Below are 20,080 nucleotides of genomic sequence, written 5' to 3'. Positions count from 1 at the left end.
ACCTGAAACTAAAACCCAAGTTGTGGTTAGCTAGGTAATGTGTTGATTGGGTCAAATTCTGTGTGCATGTGGCTCTTGACGGCTACAAGGTGTTCAGAAGGGACAGGCAAGGAACAAGGGGCGGGTGCATTGCCATCTATATCAGGAAAGGAATAGATGTGAAGAGCTATCCCTAAAGAGTAGTCATGAACAAGTCAAAAGCCTATGGCTGCCTGAGTTGTAGCAATCATGCTATGGTGGAGTTCACGCTCCTGAGGTATATGAGACAGTCGAAATGTAAAATTAGGATGCTAAATTTTAGGAAAGCTAACTTCCAACTCTTCAGGGAGTGAGTCAACAAAACCCCATGGGAAATTGTCTTCATGGATAAAAGTGCAGAGCAGAGCTGACATATATTTAAGGAAGCTTTCCTCAGAACATGAGAGCTCTCCATCCCTAGGTGTAGCAAGTCAGGAAAAGAAGGCAAGAGACCAGCATGGCTGAAGCGGGACCTGCAAGTCAAACCAGAGAGTAAGAAGAAAATGCACAGGCAGTGGAAGCAGGGACAGATACCATGGTAAGAGTATAAGGAAGCTGCTAGGCTGTGTAGGGATGGAGTAAGGAAAGCCGCAGCTCATTTTGAAATAAACTTGGCCAGGGGTGCCAGGAACAAGGAAGGTTTCTACAGGTACCTCAACTAGAAAAGAAAAGCTCAAGAGGGAATACCCCCACTAGTGAGTAACACAGGCAAGCTGGTAACAACAGACAAGGAGAAGGCTGAGGCACTTAATTTTTTTTGCCTCAGTCTTCTCTGATAACTATTCATCACACAGCCCTCGAATGATTTATTTCGAAGGAAGGGATTGAGAAAGCAACGCACCTCCTGCTGTGAGAGAAGATCAGGTTTGTGACCACCTGAGGAACCTGAACATCCACAAGTCTGTGACTCCTGATGGGATGTATCCCAGAGTCCTGAGGGAATTGGTTGATGTAGTTGCTAGAACACTCTAGATGATATTTGAAGAGTCATGGCAGTCAGGTGAAGTCCCTGGTAATTGGAAAAAAGACAACATCATATCCATTTTTCAAAAGGGTAAAAAGGATGACCCAGGGAACTACCAATCTGTCAGTCTCACCTCTGTGCCAGGAAAGATCATGGAACAGATCCTCCTAGAAGCTATGCTAAGGTACGTGGAAGACAGGGAGTGATACAGGAGAAAAAACATGGCTTCACCAAGGGCAAGTCCTGCTTGACCAACCTACTGGCCTTCTATGATGGTGTCACTGCATCAGTGGATAAGGGAAGAGATACTGATGCCATCTATCTGAACTTCAGTAAAGCCTTCGACACAGTACCCCACAACATCCTTCTCTCCAAACTGAAAAGATTTGAATTTGATGGGTGGATTGTTTGACGGATGAAGAACTGGCTGCAGAATCGAGTACAGAGAGTGGTGGTCAATGGTTCAGTGGCTGGATGGAGATCTGTGATGAGTTTCCCAGGTGTTGGTGCTGGAATTGATACTTTTTAATATCTTCATCAATGACATTTACAGTGGGGTTGAGTGTACCCTTAGCAAGTTTGAAGATGACATCAAGCTATGTAGCATAGTGGACGTGCCTGAGAGACAGGATGCCATTCAGAGAGACCTAGACAGGCTTGAGTACTGGGCCCAGGAGAACCTCATGAGGTTCAACAAAGTCAGGTGCAAAGTCTCACATCTGGATTGAGGAAACTCCCACTACCAATACAAGAGAGGGGATGAAAGAATTGAGCGCAGCCCTGCCAAAAAGGGCTTGGAAGTACTGTGGATGGGGAGCTGGACACGAGCCAGCAATGTGCCCTTGCAGCCCAGAAGACCAACCATATCCTGGGCTGCATCAAAAGAAGTGTGGCCAGCAGTTTGAGGGAGGTGATCCTGCCCCTCTACTCTGTGCTGGTGAGACCTCACCTGGAATATTGCGTCCAAATGTGGAGTCCTCACTACAGGAGAAACATGGACATGTTGGAGTGAATCCAGAGGAGGGCCATAAAGATGATCTAAGGGGTGGAACACCTCTCCTACAAGGACAAGCTGAAAGAACTGGGGCTGTTCAGCCTGGAGAAGAGAAGGCTCGGAGGGGATCTGGTAGCAGCCTTTCAAGTAACTAAAGGGCAGCTATGAAAAAGAAGGGGACAGAGTCTTTAGCTGGTTCTGTGGTGACAGAACAAGGGGAAATGGTTTCAAACTAAAGAAGGGTAGATTCAGGTTGGATATAAGGAAAAAGTCTTTTTCATTGAGGGTGATGGGGCACTGGAACAGGTTGCCCAGAGAGGTGGTGGATGCCCCATCTCTGGAGACATTCAAGGTCAGGCTGGACTGGGCTCTGAGCAACATGATCTAGCATGGATGTTCCTGTTTCTAGCCGGGGAGTTGGACTAGATGACCTTTAATGGTCCCTTCCAACTCTAAGGATTCTATGATTCCGTGATTCTGTGGCAGGATCTGAGTCTTGCAATCCTCACTGGGAAGTTTCCAGCTACTTACAGAAACTTTAAAATAGTTTCACAGGAAGTGTTTAGGATAGTACCTACAGTTCTGTCAAAGCAATCGGATGCCAACCACACCCTTGCCCAGGCAAGTGCTTGGGAGTACTATAAGCTCATCCGAGTCACATGTACTATTTATTTCCAGCCCAGAGCTCCCAAGCACTGCACCACCCAACACCCCTCTGCTAATCTCCTGTGTCCCTACAGTTGTGCTGCAATGCAACTTGATTTGACAGTCTTCCCTCTTCCTCTTGGGTGCTCCAGCCCTACAGCAAGGTGGATGGTAGAGATGCTGAGTAAAATCAGATAGACAGAGGCTTATAGCCACATGGCTTACAGCAAATATATTGAGAACAGGACAGTGACAGACAACCATATGTAGATGGCAGTGCTCCACTGCCAGCCATTACAGCCAAATCAGAAGCAGCCAATGCTGAGGAGGCAAAGAGGATGGATTCGGGAGAAATGAAATATCCCACACACTTTTCAGTAATGAGCTGGAACAGTTAATGTGAAGAAATTTCATTGGCCCCATGCAAACAAGCAGTAATGATCTCCAAATAAGAGTTCCTCTTTCTACTGCTGACAGACAAGGTATTTTGAAGGATATATTTTTAATCATCAGCAACAGCAGTGCAATCATCAGGTCCAGATAGAACAGCTTGTTCCTAGTCTGTTAGATGAAATACAACTGAAACATTAGAATCAAAAGTCCATCACAGTGCCAAGGTCATTCAGGACCTGGGACCACATGTTAGTACATATATCAACACTTGATTCACCTACAAATCCACAACCAAGAGCAAGATGGATGCACTTTCTAGCTAATTTTCCCTGGACATTGCCAGCCTTTTAATGGAGCTATCTAAAGCATAATCAGGAAACTTCTGTCTTCTCAAAAGTCTTTTCTCCCACTCTACATTCTGCAAGATTCCAGGTAATCCTCTGTCCAAGTTTGCTGAGATTTCTGTCCTTCTGTGACCCTTCCCTTGCCAGGCTCCTCAAACAGAAGTGGGCTAGCCTGCCCTAGATTTTCTCCTCTCTTGGCCATTTTAGTCTGTGAGCATATTCTAACCACGGGGAAAACTACCCATTAAAACATCCTTAAACTCTTCCTGAGACTCGGATAGGACAGCGCTTGAAGGCAGGAATAATAGCTTTTATCAGATCAACTATCAAAGTTACAAAAAGCAACTAAGTGCACACAAATCCTTCTCCAGGTCCACAGCAAAAACAGCAATCTTCAAAGTGAAGTAAAAAACATTTGCTTTGAATTTCATATCCATCAACTCAGCCACCTGAGAGGAAAGGTAGATGGTATCTGGGGAAGAGAGAGAGTATTAATGCTGAAGGAAATGGTAAAGCAATGGTCCCCTACAAGAGAGAGGTAGACTTTATCTGTGAGAATGCAAGGAGATCAGCAAGGAAAAGGGAGATTGCACTTTATAAAAATCTGCTCCCTACAGAGTGCTTTCACTGTAGCAGACTGAAGAGAGTTGTCTCCCTTGCAAATTTTGTGCTGCCCTTTCAGCATATGAGCTGAGAGGTTAGAGATGGTGTGGCTGTAGGACGAGAAGTACCTCCTGCCACTGTTTGTGAGCCCCCAGATAGCAGTAGTGTGCTGTATACTTTCCAAGGCCTTCCCAGATCTACAGTACTCATTCTTTTCCTTTTTTATGATTTTTAATGCCATCAGCAGGGTCCATAACTTCCTCTGATGATTTATTTATTTGTGCTTCACAGCCACCATGCTTCCAAGGACCACAGCCCACCTAGGTTATCCCTAATGCCAGGAGGAGAGCAGAGCCATATCCACTGATGTTTTCTTGCTGCTTGGATAAATGCTCAGACAGGCAAACCCTCCACAGGAGACTAAAGATGTGATTCTAGAGATTCACGTCCCATTTACGTACCCTTTTACACCATCAAGGGTGTTGGCTGGAGAACGCTGCTCTGTCAGGGCTTGGCTCTCTTGCCACACCAGCAGAAACTGGCTGGTGGGACAGGCCCAGGGCAGGGCTTGATCCTAGAGCTTCTCCAGGCTCCTCCATGCTTGTTTTATCTCAGCGTGTACCAAAAAAAGACTTCTAAGTGCCTGAAAGACCTAGGTGACAGGAGCAGATCTAAGATGTAGATATTTCTGTCTGGGTTTTCTTTTGCAGAAATTAGCCTCAAGCCTGTGATAAGGCTCTCCTATCAGTCTCCTTCATAGTGAACAGAGTAAAAGAGACTTCCTTAGAAGAGATTCAGAGCCCAAACCTCTAGCAATGTGTGCAGGAAGGCACTCTCAGGACTTTCTTTCCCAATAGTAGTAGCAACCAGCAGAGATCAGCCTTTATAAATACCCACCATTTCTCTAAGTATTTGAACCAAGACCACTGAGGAGCTGAAATCAGCTGTAATCCAAAATTCCCTGGGGAGGCAGCTCCTAGCTTGAACCCAGTTCTTCCCCAGACTGAGCAGCTTTGTCCAACCTGTTTGGCCTTTGTGCTTGCTCACTTGTCAGAAGAAGATCTTTTGAAAAGCTGAAAGTACAGATTTTCGTGCAATCATCACATGATTCCAGTAGCTTGGAGTCCATGCAACCAACAAAAATTGCAAGTCCTCATGACACTGAAATAAACCATGTATCGTAAGTACGTGTATGAAATGAACCATGTATCACGAATAAAACTCTACCATATAAAATTAGAAAAATAAGGTGTAACTCTCACCTTCACAAAAATATTAAGAAACCCCAAACATCAAGAGCGTTCTTCTTAGGAATGAGGTGTGCAATGCCATATTCATGGGTGGATTATGCACTGCCAAATGCAAAACACCAGGATTAACAGCATCACAAAGATGTCTGTATCTAGCTTTTCTGTAGCACTCTTAAGTAACGTATCTGAGGTTTTAGAAAGAAATTACTTACTGCATTCCACGTTACACTAAATATATACATACAGTTCTGCTTTTCACTCTCTATGTTTTCAGGCTTGGATGGAGTGGCCAGCCCAGAAGCCCGGTGGTTTATCCTGTCCCACTATAATTAGCCCTGGGTTGTTGCTGGTGGTATGCCATTTGTCTCCCTACACTCAGCACTGTTTGGTAAACATTTTCTGGGATAGAGTTGTTCTACCCTGATCTCCGTAGGTGGTGCTCACTTGTTTATCCCCCGCACCCCTGAATTATCCCTCTCTCTTGAGGCTGAAAGGTAAAAGAAGTGTCAGAAAAAGGGCAAAACCTTGCAGAAAGGGATAAACAGCTGCAGCAAAAGTCACAGCCCAACAGGGATGCAGGGGCAGGAGGCCAACTGCAGACCTGAGGGGCTAGAGGACATCTGTCCCCTGCAGACTCACCCCGCACACAGAGGCAGCGGGAGGAATTCCCTGCTCCTCCAGGGAGAACCTGGCACCCAGCCACAACATGGGAAGGGTTCGGGTGGCCACAGCAAGCCTCAGCCCCCTGTCTGGTGGAGGAAAGAAGTTGGAGTGCAGAATGGGAAGCAGCTGTTCACAGGCCTCCTGGGAATGTGAGAGCAAGGGTGACACAGAGCAAGGATAGGGCTGCTGATGTAGGCACGCTGGGGGGGAGGTCACTGCAGCAAGGATATGTGGCTCTGAGAGGAAAGGCAGCAGCTCTCAGCCCATGGGCATCACCTCTGCAATGTATCAGTGCACAAAGTGCTTTCTTCATGATGATGGCATGAGGCAGGCACAGGAGTGACTCCTGGTACCTCGATGGTTTGGCCGCCACTTCCTTGTTCTTACAGTCCCTCCCTTCTCACACTCTCTCAGTCCTAAATCATTATTTGTATGTTATGAAGAGAAGACATTTAAAAGGTACAGGAAGATGAGATGGTATTAGGAGTTAAGAGCAAGGTCAGCCGATTGGAATGGCCCACAGCATCTCTTCAGCATTTATCAGAAGCTTTGTTCTTTCTTTAGGCATTCTCCAGCATCCCTCCCATGCCAAATTTGAAAAACTGAGGCACACTTGGTGACAGGCACATTCTCACATTGCCCTGTCTCAATATGCACACGGTCATAGTGATAATTCTCCCAAGGAATGTCATTTTCCATCTCCAGCTGTCCTGGCAAGTGAAACCCCAAACTGCAGTGTCTTCACACTCAGCCCAGCACTCTGCTTCTAACCTACAGGCAGCAGAGGTGTGCATATATGTGGATCTCTGTGTGGATTTGTGTGTGGAAACCACACGCACTTGTGGTTTTCTACATGCCAATGCTTTGTGTGTGGGGGGGAACATTTCTGAGCCTCTAGAGTTTGCAAATACAACAATTTTCACAAATGCATGGATCTAGCTACACAAATGTGTTGGCACACTCTCATCTAAAGTTACCAGCGCAGATGTACAGGGGAGGCTGAAGCAGTTGCAGGCACCCCACAGAGTACTCTGGGCTCCCACTGCATGGTTTGTCAGCCCCAACACACATCTTTCTCAGGCCATGTCTCGCTCTGACCCTCTGCTCTGCACACATATGCATGTAATTTCATAGCTTGCTTCTGACAAAACACAATTAAAGAAAAAAACCTACCACAAAAACCCACATACAGAAACCCATCATTAGTGTGAAATGTACAGTCCCCTCAAGAGTGCCGAACCAAGCTGGATTTTCATGCATGTTGCTGGAAGCACAAATAACGAGCAGCTGGCTCTAAGTTATTCAGGTCTAGACAAATATACATCCCTACTCTTAAGTATCCAAACCAGCACATTTCTTGTCCCTGTCTACCAGACCAGGCTTTTGCCAACCACTGCGATGCTTTACTTGTGCAGGAAAGGCCAAAAACATGGCCTGTTCCTCAGGGTGAAATCTCATGGGACGTATCCATCCTGGATCTCTCTTTGGCAGGACCTCTTTTGCTGTTCTTCAGTACTGTGGGGACCTGTAAAACATTGGAGCTATTGCAGTTACCACTAATTTCCCAGAAGACATTTCCAAGAATGGCTACAAGTGTATATGTCTTCTGCTGTTTGTTTTTGATTCATGACGGACTCTAAGAACGTGATGTTTCCATCACCCATTCCAAGCTCACTACTCAGTTGGGTTTTGCATCACAAATGAAGAACAACAACCACAAGTAGCTGTAGCTCAAGGCTCCAGTAATGGGAATGATTATTTTTTGCACACTTGGACTGGAATGTGTGAGAAAGTTGAGAGAAGTGCCTTTTCTGCTGTTTCTCAGCCTCAGTCCCAGTTCATCACAGGCAGATAAGTACATATGTATGTCCTTGATTTTGCTCAATCTTCATAATCATAGAATCATAGAATCAGTCCGGTTGGAAAAGACCTTAAAGACCATCAAGTCCAACCACAACCTAACCAAACTACCCTAACTCTAACAACCCTCCACTAAATCATGTCCCTGAGCACCACATCCAAACAGTTTTTAAACACATGCAGGGAAGTGACTCAACCACCTCCCTGGGGAGCCTATTCCAGTGCTTAACATAAGATTGAATGAGTTAAAAAACCATTGGGCCCAAGGCAATGCAACAGTTGTTTCACTTTTCTGGCTATCCACTCTGTCTTACACAGCAGCCAATACCTACACATTCATTTCTAAAAAAATTCCCAAGCTAAAGAACATCACAGTGGTTCCAACCCAAACTGCTGTATTTTTCAAGTTTTTCCCATGCAATGCAATTAAATGAAAACACTAGTATTAATTTCTCTTTTTTCTCATCCATGCATTCTTTTTACACTCTGTTCAAACAGCAGTTCAGCAATGCTAATATTTAGGTTTACACCCTTCAAATTTGCCTATCCTCTTTAAAGCTCAAGTATCTCATATGGGTGAGTCACTCGTCCATCTTTTTGAGAGTACGTGGAGTGAAATTCTTTAAGCTTTCTGTTTTTGGCACAACAGCATTCCGATACAATCTAAGAATCACAGAGACACCCTCTGGTCCCACAAGAACTGGGGAACAGGTTTGGCTAGAAAAAAAACTGTTCCTCATGTGATGGGCACCCTACCAATCACACAGCACTCTCCTCCAGCAACCCAGTCTCCTTAAAAACCAGCCGAGGAGGGGAAAGGGGCTTCTTGGGGAATTTGCCAGCCAGACAGGTGGGTCTGCTTTTCTGCATCACCAGCAGGGAAGGGTGAGTACCTGGCTTCGGTCACTATCTTCCTCTTCAGACAGAGAAGCGAAAAGCATCTGGTACAAGAAAAAGAGGTTTTTATGTTAAATGATTTCTATTTGAGTCTCTGGGCTGTGTTTAGTATGAGGAAGGCTGCTACCTGGATAAGGTTAACTGCCTAAGATTGTTAAGAGTTGCTTTTTTTCTTCTACTGCAAACTCTGCCTTCTGTATGGCTGTTTTAATTTGTTTCATATTTTTTTTCTCCTAAAGACTGGGGAGGAGAGAATGGGAAAATTAGATCTGTTGCCAACATATTTGAGTATTGAAAAAAAATCACCGTTGAGAAAGACAAATCCCCCTCACTTATGAAAATAGGAAAGGCAAGAAAAAATATCTCTTGTTTTGGTTCTGCTGAACTAATGAGGGAGAGAGGAAAAAAACTGCCTCCCAGCTCTATATCTGAGGTAATTATGCCTGATGATTTACCAGCCGCCTCTCTGTACACAGAGGCTTCGTTTCATAGCAATCTCTCTCAAAAGGAAACTTAATTAGTCTCTGACCCCTGCTTGATGCTGAGCTATGTTTTTGCTTTACATTTCTCCCCTGGTAGTGTAAAACGACTGGCTGGCTCTTCCCTTTCTCAGCGTGGTTGGATCCTGGTGACCACACTGCTCTTTGCCTGGGGTGACTGTGTGCTGCTGGCAGGTGGGCAAAGACAGAGGAGAGTATGTGTGTTGGAGGTCTTTGCCTCAGAATAAATAGATTGACCTATACCCTCAAACATCTGCCTTTATGCAGCAGGGTCCAAGAATTCATCGATAAGTTATTTAATTGCTTTAACAACAATAACAGTGAATTTTGTTTACTCAAGTCTTGCTGCATGGAAGCTCACTGTCATGTGGAGTTGTGAAGGGGGCCTGTGTTTGGGGTCTGCGCTTGTGGTTTGTGACTTGACCACGTAGTCTTGTCCCATGGCACCAGTACAGCCAGCAGCTCCACCTTGCCAAATTCCCTCCCCTGGCACCCTTTCACTTATCATGCTTGTAGGGACAGACTGTTCCTCGGGCCCAGGCAAGCCCAAGGGATAGGAGGAGAGGTGGCTGGATGGGGTGAAGGGCAGGGCAGGGCTCACAGGCAAGGCTGAGGCTTCAGTTGCTGAAAGGCTGTGCTTGTTTGGTTGCGCTTACATGGCTCTGAGCCTTTCACTGAGGAATCTGGAGGCTGAAGAGTCCATGGGGAATTGCACAAATGGACCCCTTGTCTGTGCTTCCTTACACCAGGGGAGAAGAATGCCACGCTATGCACAGGCATGCTGAAACGTGGGGTGGGAGCAGGGAGCATGGGGTGAGGCACAGCTTGGCTGAGCCCAGCCATCTCTCCTCATGCTGCTCTCCAGATGTACCAATCTGTCCCAGCCCCTGTACCGCTGTGCTCATGATGGTAGGCAACAGCTTGAGTACCCCAACCCCTGCCTGTGGTGGGAGTAAGATGTCCTCCCTCTGGCCTCCCACTGATAGCAGAGCAATGGTGGTGAAGGCCTCCCCAGACCCTGGGGAGAGGGATATGCAGTGCAGAGTTGATCACAGCATGGTTGAGATTGGAAGGGATCTCTGAAAGTCTCCTCCACCCAAAGTAGGCTGCTCGGGACCATGTCCAGATAGGTTTTGGTATCTTCAAGGAGGGAGACCGTATACATCTGGTGGCAGGGAGGGCAGTACCTCATGCTTCAGAAGTGCTGGGGTGAGTGCTGTCACTTTGTAGAAACCCATGATGCTTACTGGTGCGTTTTTGGACATCCCTTGGCTGGACTTTTGTGATTCCACCACAGCTGGCACAAAACACAAGGCAATCAGAGCACAGCCTGCTTCTGCATGAGGCAGTGCCAAGCCAATTTCTATTCATAGGCGTTTTTTGGCTATAAACGGAGTGAAACCAAACAAAAGCAAGGGACATTCATCTGTAAGGCTACTGAAATCCTGTTTCAACCTGTAAAAATAGGATGCAGAGGCTTCAAAAGTTCAACCAGGCCAATGGGCATTAGGGATACACCAAAGACTGAATCACCCCTGAATCAAGGCACTGGTGCCAATACTGACCCTGTATAGAGTTGGTAATCTTTAACTCAGGGGCAGGAGCCAGCCTTTGCAGAAAGGAGCTTGCTTTTTGGCCCCCACAAACCTGCTGCAAGCCACTGTGAGTGGAAGAAGGGAGGAGAGATCGAGAAAGCTCTCAGGCCATGGAAGTAACATCTGCCTGCAGCTCCAGGAAACTATTTGGACTGTAAAACTAACCTTAACCAGCCCACACAGAAGGCTTCCCTACTTCCAAAATTATTTCTATCCTCAGGCACAAGCTGCTGGTGCCTGTCTCTCTGGGAGCAGGGACTGCCTCCCTGTGTCACTCTGGGTGGATGTCTGTGAGTCATGCCTCTGTGTGAGGCAAACCCAGAGGTTGGTTTTGTGCCTCATATTCGTGCACCTGCCCTAAGTGCTTTGGCTTAATGCGGCTGACCTATGAGGCGTAAGAGGGTGGGAAGGCCTAGATCTCCTGCAGCTTCTTTTCTGGGGTGTGTTGGAGGGTTGGCTCTCAGCTGTCATCAGATCCAGCTGTTGTGATGGCCTTGGAGCCCCTCCCCAGCCCTGCATCCTAGTGATTATACTGGTCCTTCTGAAGGGAATGGAAGAGGGATTTCCACTGCACCGCTCATTTTTAGGTCTACAACAAAGGCTCTTCTGCCCTTTTTCCATTTTCTGTTCTCTGTGCATTGTTTTATGTAACCAGCTCCACAGAGGCTTTCAGATCAAGCCCTCTTTCTCAGACTGGTGTGCCTGCTGTAATACCTGCTCAAGGAGAGGCAAGAGCAAGTCAAGTCCTGGTCACAAGAAAGGGAATTCTGGGAAGCATCTGGGTTGGGTGGGGAGTCCATGTGCAAGAGTCTTCATATTAATTATTAAAAAAAAAGGCTGAGTTGTGCCCTTGGACAGCCAAGAGCAAGCCAGGCCTGGTGTCCTTTTGGTCTCAGTGCTCTTGTTATACTGCAGGGGTGCCCATAAGAGAGAAAGATAGGAGAAAGAAGTTTCTGTAATGCTAAGGAAAGGATTGTGGCTTTGTTAATCACAGGTGATCTGATCTATAATGATGCGACATGACACAGAACCCAGCTCTCTGCATGGCAGCTGGAGCAGACCCAGTTTTTCATGTGATAGAATTTGTGCACCTGTGTTCAGATCAGGGAGATATCACTGCTTTTTGGACTGCCCCCTGACTTGCGATGACCCTTAGCCAGCAACAACTACAGGCTTTTCTAAAATCTCTGGTCTGTGAGCAAGGATTTAGGCTGTAGCCTCTGGAGCTTTCAGATATGTAGAGGACAAGTGCTCATCACAGGTTTGTCAGGATCTGGAGAACATGTGGCCAAACACTGCCCAAGCCCAGATCTGAGTATTGGTGAGGCAGTGGCATAGGCTGCCCAGGGAGATGGTGGTCACTGTCCCTGGAGGTGTTCAAGAATCATGTAGATGTGGCACTGAGAGACATGGTTAGTGTGCATGATAGTGTGCATGACAGAGAGACATGGTTAGTGTGCATGATAGTGATGGGCTGATAATTGGACTTGATGATCTTAGTGGTCATTCCAAACTTGATGATTCTATGATTCTGATCAGCAAGGTGTTGTGTGTGACTCCTGGACATATTGGCTAGTAATAAATAGGGCAAGTTTGGCAGCCTGCCATTCACATTCAAATACAGCATCATGCAGCTTTAGATATAGTGGGCCAGCCTCCAACCACCTGGCTGGGACTAAAAATGGCTTCTTATCTGGGAAATAATGGCCACTTGTGCTATCCTGGAAAAATACCTATGTGCTCCGCTGCTGCTTGTGTAGTGGTAAAAGAATTGGAAATACTGGAGATCTCTCCATGCCAAAACCTCAAACTGCTGCAGAAAGGGTGATAGGAAATTCTGGCTTTTCCTCTGTCACTGTTTTTCTTCCTCTGTCCTGCCAGCCACAAAAGGCAGCTACTGAGAGGCTGGACGTGGCCTTGTTAGAGAGGTCCCAGAGTGCCCTGCTCATCAAAAAACTTCTCATGGTTCATTAGCAGCTGCTAACGTCTGCTCTACTTTTTCAAAAGTTTATTTGAAGAATCTCAGAGCTGGTAGCCCCAAGAAGAGGGGTTCCAAGTGCAGGTACTCCAGCGGGAAAGTTAAGGTTTTTTGCCTTTTGCCTGCTCAAGCTGAGTCCGCTTCAGCCTTTCTTTCATTGCCTGTATTTTCTTAACAACACAACACATGCAGCTATCTCAGGATTGGAGTTCTTCTTCCTTGCTATGCACACCCATGCTCTGTCCCTTTGAAAGAAGGGCTTCATCGGGTCTGGAATTTGGGCTCATTTCTCCAAGAGGTCTGACACCTCAGAATAATCCTTTATGCTGCTCTCCCTGGAGGGAGCTGATTTCAAGGTAGAGTGCCTGGGCCCAGCCTGCAGGATATAATGTTCTCAGGAATTTGGTGGGAATGCTACTTGGCCCATCTCCCACAAGCCAGCTGCAGCCTAAGCAGCTCTGTCCCTCATACCTGACTAGGAATGGGAGCCCCAGCTTCAGTTCTTGGCATGGGGGAGAAAGAGGGAAATACCCTTAGTAAATAATGGCAAGCCCTGTGCCACAGGTATGTGTGTGGGATACAGCTCTATCTCTATGGTTATATTTGGTTCCATGCTAGTGCTGGCCAAAAGGGAATGGCCAATAAGATGTGTGATGTGCCCTGGAATAAATCTGGCTTCTTTGAAGGAGAAGTGAGGTGAGGAAATTGAACTCATTTGGTGTTCATCCCAGTAGCCGTTGATTCCAGCCAGACGGAAATGTGTCACCATGAGCTGTGCTTGTGCTAGGGGTCTGCATGGGTACTGGTGTGTCACAGAAAATACAAGCCAAAAGTGAGTTGAAGCAACTGTCTGTGCACAGTCATCCCACTCTTGCGTAGCTCAACTATCAGAGAACATTTCAGTTATTAGTTTCATGCCTCGGGAGGTTTTTCCTTTAAAACTACCATGAAGCAAGGAGTGGGAGGAGTACAGACAGATGGATTCTGTCTATCTTCTCCTCATGGGTAATTTCTGTTTCTAAATGAAGCCTATTGTACTGGTCTAACTGATGACTGTCTTTGATTTTTCCCAGTTTGCATGAAGATCTAAAGATGGCAAAAACTGACAATGGCATACGCATCTGTCAGGGTCTATTAATCCTGGGGAATGTGGTCATTGGGGTAAGTGAAGTGGGACATGGATGGGTGGCAGCTTCCTTACAGTAAGCTCTTCTGAGACACTTCTTAATGCTTCCTAGCCGAGAAATCCCTTTTCACATGTGAAGACTGCCAGTAAAAAGAGCAATGAAGCATTAGGCAAGGGATAAAGGAGAGCTGTTCTGGCAGGTCAGTTTGGAGGGAATTGTAGGGGTTGATCCACAAGACCAGCTTGTCTCTAGAGGAACAGCCCTTGCTGCTGACTAACATCTTTCCAGCCAACTCCTTCCATATAATGACAGGAAAGTTCACGTTAATTTTATTCTTAGCATTCTAAGTTCCAGGCCTGACTTTTGAGGTCTAGGCTGGGTGAGTTTTGCTCGCAGCTTTTGTGTTAAGGAGTAATAAAAGGGGTTGCAGAGTTGGACAGAGGAGGAGTTGAGGAGTTCCTGCAGGCAGGAGGCTGAATAGAATGAATGCAATCTTCTTTTCATGACTCTGTTATTTCCCACAGTTTAATAGTTTTCCCTAATTTGTGATTCTCAGATGTGTGGTATTGCCCTGACAGCAGAATGCATCTTCTTTGTGTCGGATCCCCACGGCCTCTACCCTCTGCTGGAAGCCACAGAAAATGATGACATCTATGCTGCAGCCTGGATTGGTATCTTTGTTGGCTTTGCACTCCTCGCTCTGTCTATCCTTGGCATCATTGGAGTCATGAAGTCCAACAAGACTTTGCTACTGGTGGTAAGTGTAGCAATGTTTGCCCGTTGATTCCTGCCAAACTTAAAAAATATTGGCTTATTTACCCTGTTCGTCTTGGTATTTACCAACCGAGTAAAGACAGCTTTTATTGGTGAAAAGAAGCCAAAGGTTCTTCTTCTCTCTGGCTGTGTTCTCCCACAAGGTGATAACTGTGAGGACACATGCATGAGAAGCTCTGAAACTAGGGTGGGGGAATTAATAGCAATAACCACAATGGCAATAACCACAATGAAGGTTTAAACCATGTGTCCTGACCCTGACCTGGCCTTGAGGCCCTGTAGAAGCACTTGTGCAATCAGATGCAGCTGGGATGTGGTTTAGATTCTAGTTTCTTCTTACTGCCTTTCAGCTGTCATGTACCATTTAGTTTAAGAGCTGATAAGTAATGACTTCTTTACAAGGCATTAGTATGTGTTAGTGTACCAAAAATGGGTGTAGCTGACATTATGCATCAGCAAGCAAATAGAAATTATAGGGATAGGATAGATAGTTTTGAATACGCCAAGAACAATGTTAAGATGTAAACAAATCTCTACAATTTCTTACTCAGTCCTTTAGGTTGACAGTAGTGAAACTTAACTGGTGTGCGCATTGAGGGAGAGTAGAGTTGAAAACTCTGCAATCAGCTCTATCTTGGCTTAATATGGGGTGGCAGGGTGTCCGTTTTAAAGAGGAGACAGAGATCTGAGCTCTTGTGCCAGGAAATTCCCCAGCAACAAGTGGTGGAAGAGAATTTCCTTAATTCTAAATGTTGGTGTCTTGACTGAAACCCAAGGCTGTAGTACAGGGCAGAAGCTGGTGAAAGAAGAAAACAAATGCCTGGAATCTGGGAAAAACATTTTGAATTGTAGGAGGAGAAATGGAGGCATGAGAATTGCAAAGGGAATACAGAAAAGACTGAAAGGGATTCCGCTGAGAAGGGAAGAGAAGCAGTGAAACAAACTGTGAGTGGTGCTCTTGAGGGCCAGTTTTCATGAAGGTTCTTTCCTTACAAAGCATGAATCAGGAGGATCTGAACAACACATTAAATTGCACCTTCTCTTTCCCTGAAGTACAGTCTCTCCTGCTAGGATTGACTGGCTTCTTGCTGAGAAGCTTCCAGCTTGCAAACAGAAGAATAACTTGCCAATGAGATGCAGCAAAGAAAATGGCTGATGTTAATCTTGGGCATATCGAGCAAAGTATCATCCATAAAGATAGGGTAGGATTAATGCCATTCAACAGGTTTCTGATGATATCATGTCTGCGAGATAGATTACAATTCTGGTCACACACCTTCAAAAAAGCAGATTGCAAATTGAAATGAGCACAGAGAAGGACTACATGAATGTTCAGAGGAACAGAGAAGACTGGGGACACTGGTGCAGCTCAGTTTCTTTTGGCTTGAACAGGGTGTGGGGCTTAAACTTGAAAAATACAGAATGGGAATAAACTGCTTAATTTTTTCTCCGATAGCTGACTCGACTCTCTCTCTCCAACAGTATATTATCCTGATGCTGATCACTTATGCATTTGAAATGGCTTCTTGCATCACGGCAGCAACTCACCGAGACTTTGTGAGTATTGCTTTTCTCATATCTTCATGCAACTGCACTGGAATATGTTGCAGTTTTATGGCATGCTGTTTCCTGTTTACTGGAGTAAATGGCCTGTGTGGTGGTACAATGTAAGTTCAAAGGACTACTGCTGAGTTAAAGTAAGACCCCACAAGGAAAGTATCCAACATTCATTCTAATGAAGGAATTATCTTTGTTGTTTTGAACAGAGTTTTGTTATTTTTGATGCTCCAAAATGTTTATAACCTTGCAGCTAAGGGAATAAAAGTGTGGGTTTGCTGAATCATCAATGCAGTGTTTAGTCTTTCAGCTAGAGGCTGATTAATTTCTCATACAAACCTTCAGCATCACAACAGGCAGTGTTACTAGTGAGGGAAAGATGACATAGGTTATTGCAGATATTGGTGGGGAAAATGACCTGAGGTACTTCAGCTCCAAGCAACATCAGATGTAACCCATAGCTTCTGCACATCTCCTTTGATCTGACATCTGGAAGGACAAGCTTAAGAGTCATGCTCTGTGTCTTTCTTGCTCCTGCCCCTTACATCTTGCTCTTTAGCCTCCTCTGTGTAAAACTGGGAGTGGTGGGGGGAACAGCATTCCAGTTCTCTAGCTGGATATTGAAGCAAGCAAACCCACCCACATATTTGCTTTGCATGGCCACTTATTTACATAGTTCCTTCTATTCTTTTCTGATTTTTTTTGTTTGTTTTTGTTTTTGTTTTTTTTCCTGTTGTTTGTTTATTTGTTTTCTCCTGCAGCTTACTCCAAACCTCTTCCTGAAGCAAATGCTGGAGAGGTATCTGAAGTCAGATGCAGACAATAACAATGACAAATGGATGACCGAAGGGGTCACAAAGACATGGGATAATCTCATGCTCCAGGTAATAATAACACTGAATACTATCACTAATTACTAAATGCTCTGGGGCTCTGGAATTTCAAATCCTCCTCAGACCCACTCAGTAATAAAAAGGATAGCATCTGCCTTGAACCTTAGACAAAGTCCTGACACACTCCCCATTTTGCTTATTTGTCAGATGGCAGGGTGACAAAGGCAAGCACTTCAAAAATCTCTCTCATAAATCTGTGGTTAATGTCTAACCATATGTAGGGGCCAGCCTTGTGCAGGGCTGTGACCTTAGCCCATGAAGATCGTTTCCTTCTCTCACCCCACAGAACCAGTGCTGCGGGGTGAATGGGCCCTCAGACTGGCAGGAGTACACATCTGCTTTTCGTGTGACACACAACGACGCTGACTATCCTTGGCCACACAACTGCTGTGTCATGGACAACCGAGGTGAACCCATCAATCTTGATGGCTGCAAGCTCGGAGTCCCTGGCTTCTATAACAGCAACGTAAGATTTTCTCTGTTTTTTCCAGTTTACATGTGTTAGTCGAAAGTGCCTTGCTGGATGGGAAGGAAATAGGGAATAGCCTTCCTCCTCTACTGTAAGCTACAAGTGTCCAAACATTTTCTGAAGAAGCAGCAGTGCTTGTAGGTTCCTGACCATGTAGAACACAGCACAGACTGTGGTAAAGGCTTTTCTGACTATTAGGAATAATCACATAATCATTAAGGTTGGAAAAGACCTCTAAAATTACCAAGTCCAACTGCCAATCTATCACTACCATGTCCCTCAGTGCCACATCTACATAGTTCTTCAGCACCTCCAGGGATGGTGACTCCATCACTTCCCTGGGCTAGCCTGTGCCAATGCCTCACCACTCTTTCTGAGAAGAAATGTTCTCTAATATTCAACCGGGATCTCCCCTGGTACAACTTGAAACCATTCTCTCTTGTCCTATCACTGTTACCCAGGAGAAGAGGCCAATCCAAACCTCACCAGCACCTCCTTTCAGGGAGTTGTAGAGAACGATGAGGTCTCCTCTGAGCCTCCTCTGCTCCGGACTGAACAATCCCAGTTCCCTCAGCCACTCCCCATAACACTTGTGCTCCAGGCACCTCACAGCTTTGTTGACATTCTCTGGACACACTTCAGTGCCTCAATGTCTTTCTCAAGGTGAGGAGACCACACTTAACAATGTATGAGCTGGAAGAAAACTATTCCAATGCTACCAATATGAAGCAGTACCTCATACATGCAGGTGGTCACCAGCTGAATCAAGCACTGCCCAAAGATGAGTACATACATGAGTGAGCAAGACAGCAGTTCTCCTCCTCTAGGCAGCTGTCAAAAGTAATGGAGAACAGATGGCAAGAGAGGAAGAAGGGGTTATCCTCTGGCACTGTGCCCCAGGAAATGAATAGTAGGGCATCTCTGAGAAGTGCTTCCTACAGTGAGATCCATTTAGTGAGCACATCACTTGGTGAACTTTACAGTTAACCAGCTGGGTCATGAGCATGAAGTTGTCCTCTAACAAGCATTTCCAGAAGATGTTCAAGCTTCCAAACTTGCCTACACCTTTGTATTCAGGAGTCCAGCTCTGTGTTGACTGTCTTTGTGTTCGGCAAGTGGAAAATTGTCCTTGAAATATTTAAGATAGGTCTGCTTTGTATCTGGAATTAGAAACATGCAGGTTATCTGCAAGTTGTCAATAATCAGTGTAGTTCTGGCCTGTCTTTTTGAATTACTCAAATAACAATAGCAGAGGATCATGCCACTTCACTCTCATTGGAGGTGGATGAGCTTGTAACTGAGCAACAGAAGCTCAAAGCTTGTGTTGATTCGTGCATGGTTGCCTTACAGGGTTGTTACGATGCTATTTCTGGCCCACTGAACAGGCAAGCCTGGGGTGTTGCCTGGTTTGGTTTTGCCATCCTCTGCTGGACTGTGAGTACTTACTTTTTGTTTTTATTTCCTCTTCTCTTTCTTTACTATTCCACACCACACCCACCTGGGTGGAGGTGGATGACAGGGCTGAAAAATATCTGAAGATGATATTTATTTCTCACCAACGTGCTTGTAGCCTGCTCCACTAACAGGACTACATGCAAAAGTTTCCCATCATCCCTGGCTACCACGCTCAAAGAGCTAGATGGCCTTCAGGCTTGCTGTGTTCTGCTGCAATCTCAGTAACACAGCACAGCAAACAGCTTGCAGGTTCTTGTTTTCAGAGGGTATTGGACCATCTAAACTGTAATCATGAGAGAGAATTCCATTTCTAGTTTGAAGACTTTGCAGAAGTGTTTCAAATACTTAGGGTTCAGCAGTTTCGTGACAGATAATCCCCAGTGAGCTGAGTGATCCGGTCAAATAGTTATGTCTGCACACATCTTTCTGCACTGTGAAGTTTCTGTGCAGATAAAAAAAGCTTTAGGCTCCCTGTTCCTGAATGAACTTTGCTTATCAAGAATTTCTGTTGTTCTCTCCTATCAGTAGGATTACATGGGACTGGGGGGAGAGGTGTGGGGAAGGAATGAGGAAAAGAGAAACTCAGTAGTCTTGTCTTTTCAGTTTTGCGTCCTCCTCGGAACCATGTTCTACTGGAGCAGAATTGCATACTGAAGGCTCAACATCCTCAGCCTTGTCCTGAAGCATTCCATAAAAAACTGCATTCACTCATCTCCTGCTCCATTCACCTTGTGCCACTGGGAACCTGAAGTTTTCCCACTATCTCTCCCATATTGCTTTAGCCCCTCAGAAAACATGACACACCAATGTCACACACTTCTTGTCCCTTCTTTTCCCCTTGTTCTGCTGTCTAAATGTCTCCTGGCTGAGGTAAAACCTTTATTTTGCTGTGTGAGAAGTCCTTGGAGCTAAGATAAGATACAATCTGATTTGTTCTGTGATAGCATCACAGAGGAAAATGTCCATCTATGCTTGCTCCAGAAAAGTCCCTCTCTAAAATCAGGCTGAATGTAAATCACAATGCTATAGGTTCTGGCAAGAACTGCCTGAGTAAAGCTGTAACCTCCTGTGACCAATAAAGGCGAGTGCAGCAAGGGAGAA

General features: G+C 45.5%; 1 protein-coding gene across 2 annotated transcripts; it reads left to right on the top strand.

Annotated features, from left to right (window-relative positions):
• The first annotated feature begins 8,457 nt into the window (after window positions 1-8,457).
• UPK1B (uroplakin 1B) lies at window positions 8,458-19,994 on the top strand. 2 transcript variants are annotated; one of them, XM_010719288.3, is made up of 8 exons: window positions 8,458-8,584; window positions 13,778-13,865; window positions 14,388-14,588; window positions 16,088-16,162; window positions 16,924-17,046; window positions 17,342-17,521; window positions 18,875-18,958; window positions 19,583-19,994. In XM_010719288.3, exons 2-8 carry the CDS (start codon window positions 13,797-13,799, stop codon window positions 19,631-19,633), a joined length of 783 nt encoding a protein of 260 aa, XP_010717590.1. In that variant the 5' UTR covers window positions 8,458-8,584; window positions 13,778-13,796; the 3' UTR covers window positions 19,634-19,994. The 2 variants fall into 2 exon arrangements, with proteins under 2 accessions (XP_010717590.1, XP_003202774.1); XM_003202726.4 differs by having other exon boundaries at window positions 8,459-8,619.
• Window positions 19,995-20,080: the final 86 nt, after the last annotated feature.

Source organism: Meleagris gallopavo, chromosome 1 (assembly GCF_000146605.3).
Source record: "Meleagris gallopavo isolate NT-WF06-2002-E0010 breed Aviagen turkey brand Nicholas breeding stock chromosome 1, Turkey_5.1, whole genome shotgun sequence".
Classification (NCBI taxonomy): domain Eukaryota; kingdom Metazoa; phylum Chordata; class Aves; order Galliformes; family Phasianidae; genus Meleagris; species Meleagris gallopavo.
Note: the sequence above shows the minus strand (reverse complement) of the source record. Positions and strands in the feature narration are given on the sequence as shown.

What these genes read in the sequence shown, in the direction of transcription:
- UPK1B (XM_010719288.3), top strand. Translation starts at nt 13,797, where the DNA reads ATGGCAAAAACTGACAATGGCATACGCATCTGTCAGGGTCTATTAATC. An exon ending in TGGGGAATGTGGTCATTGGG is followed by an intron (nt 13,866 to 14,387) that starts GTAAGTGAAGTG and finishes TGTGATTCTCAG; the next exon opens with ATGTGTGGTATTGCCCTGAC. An exon ending in CAGCAACTCACCGAGACTTT is followed by an intron (nt 16,163 to 16,923) that starts GTGAGTATTGCT and finishes TTTCTCCTGCAG; the next exon opens with CTTACTCCAAACCTCTTCCT.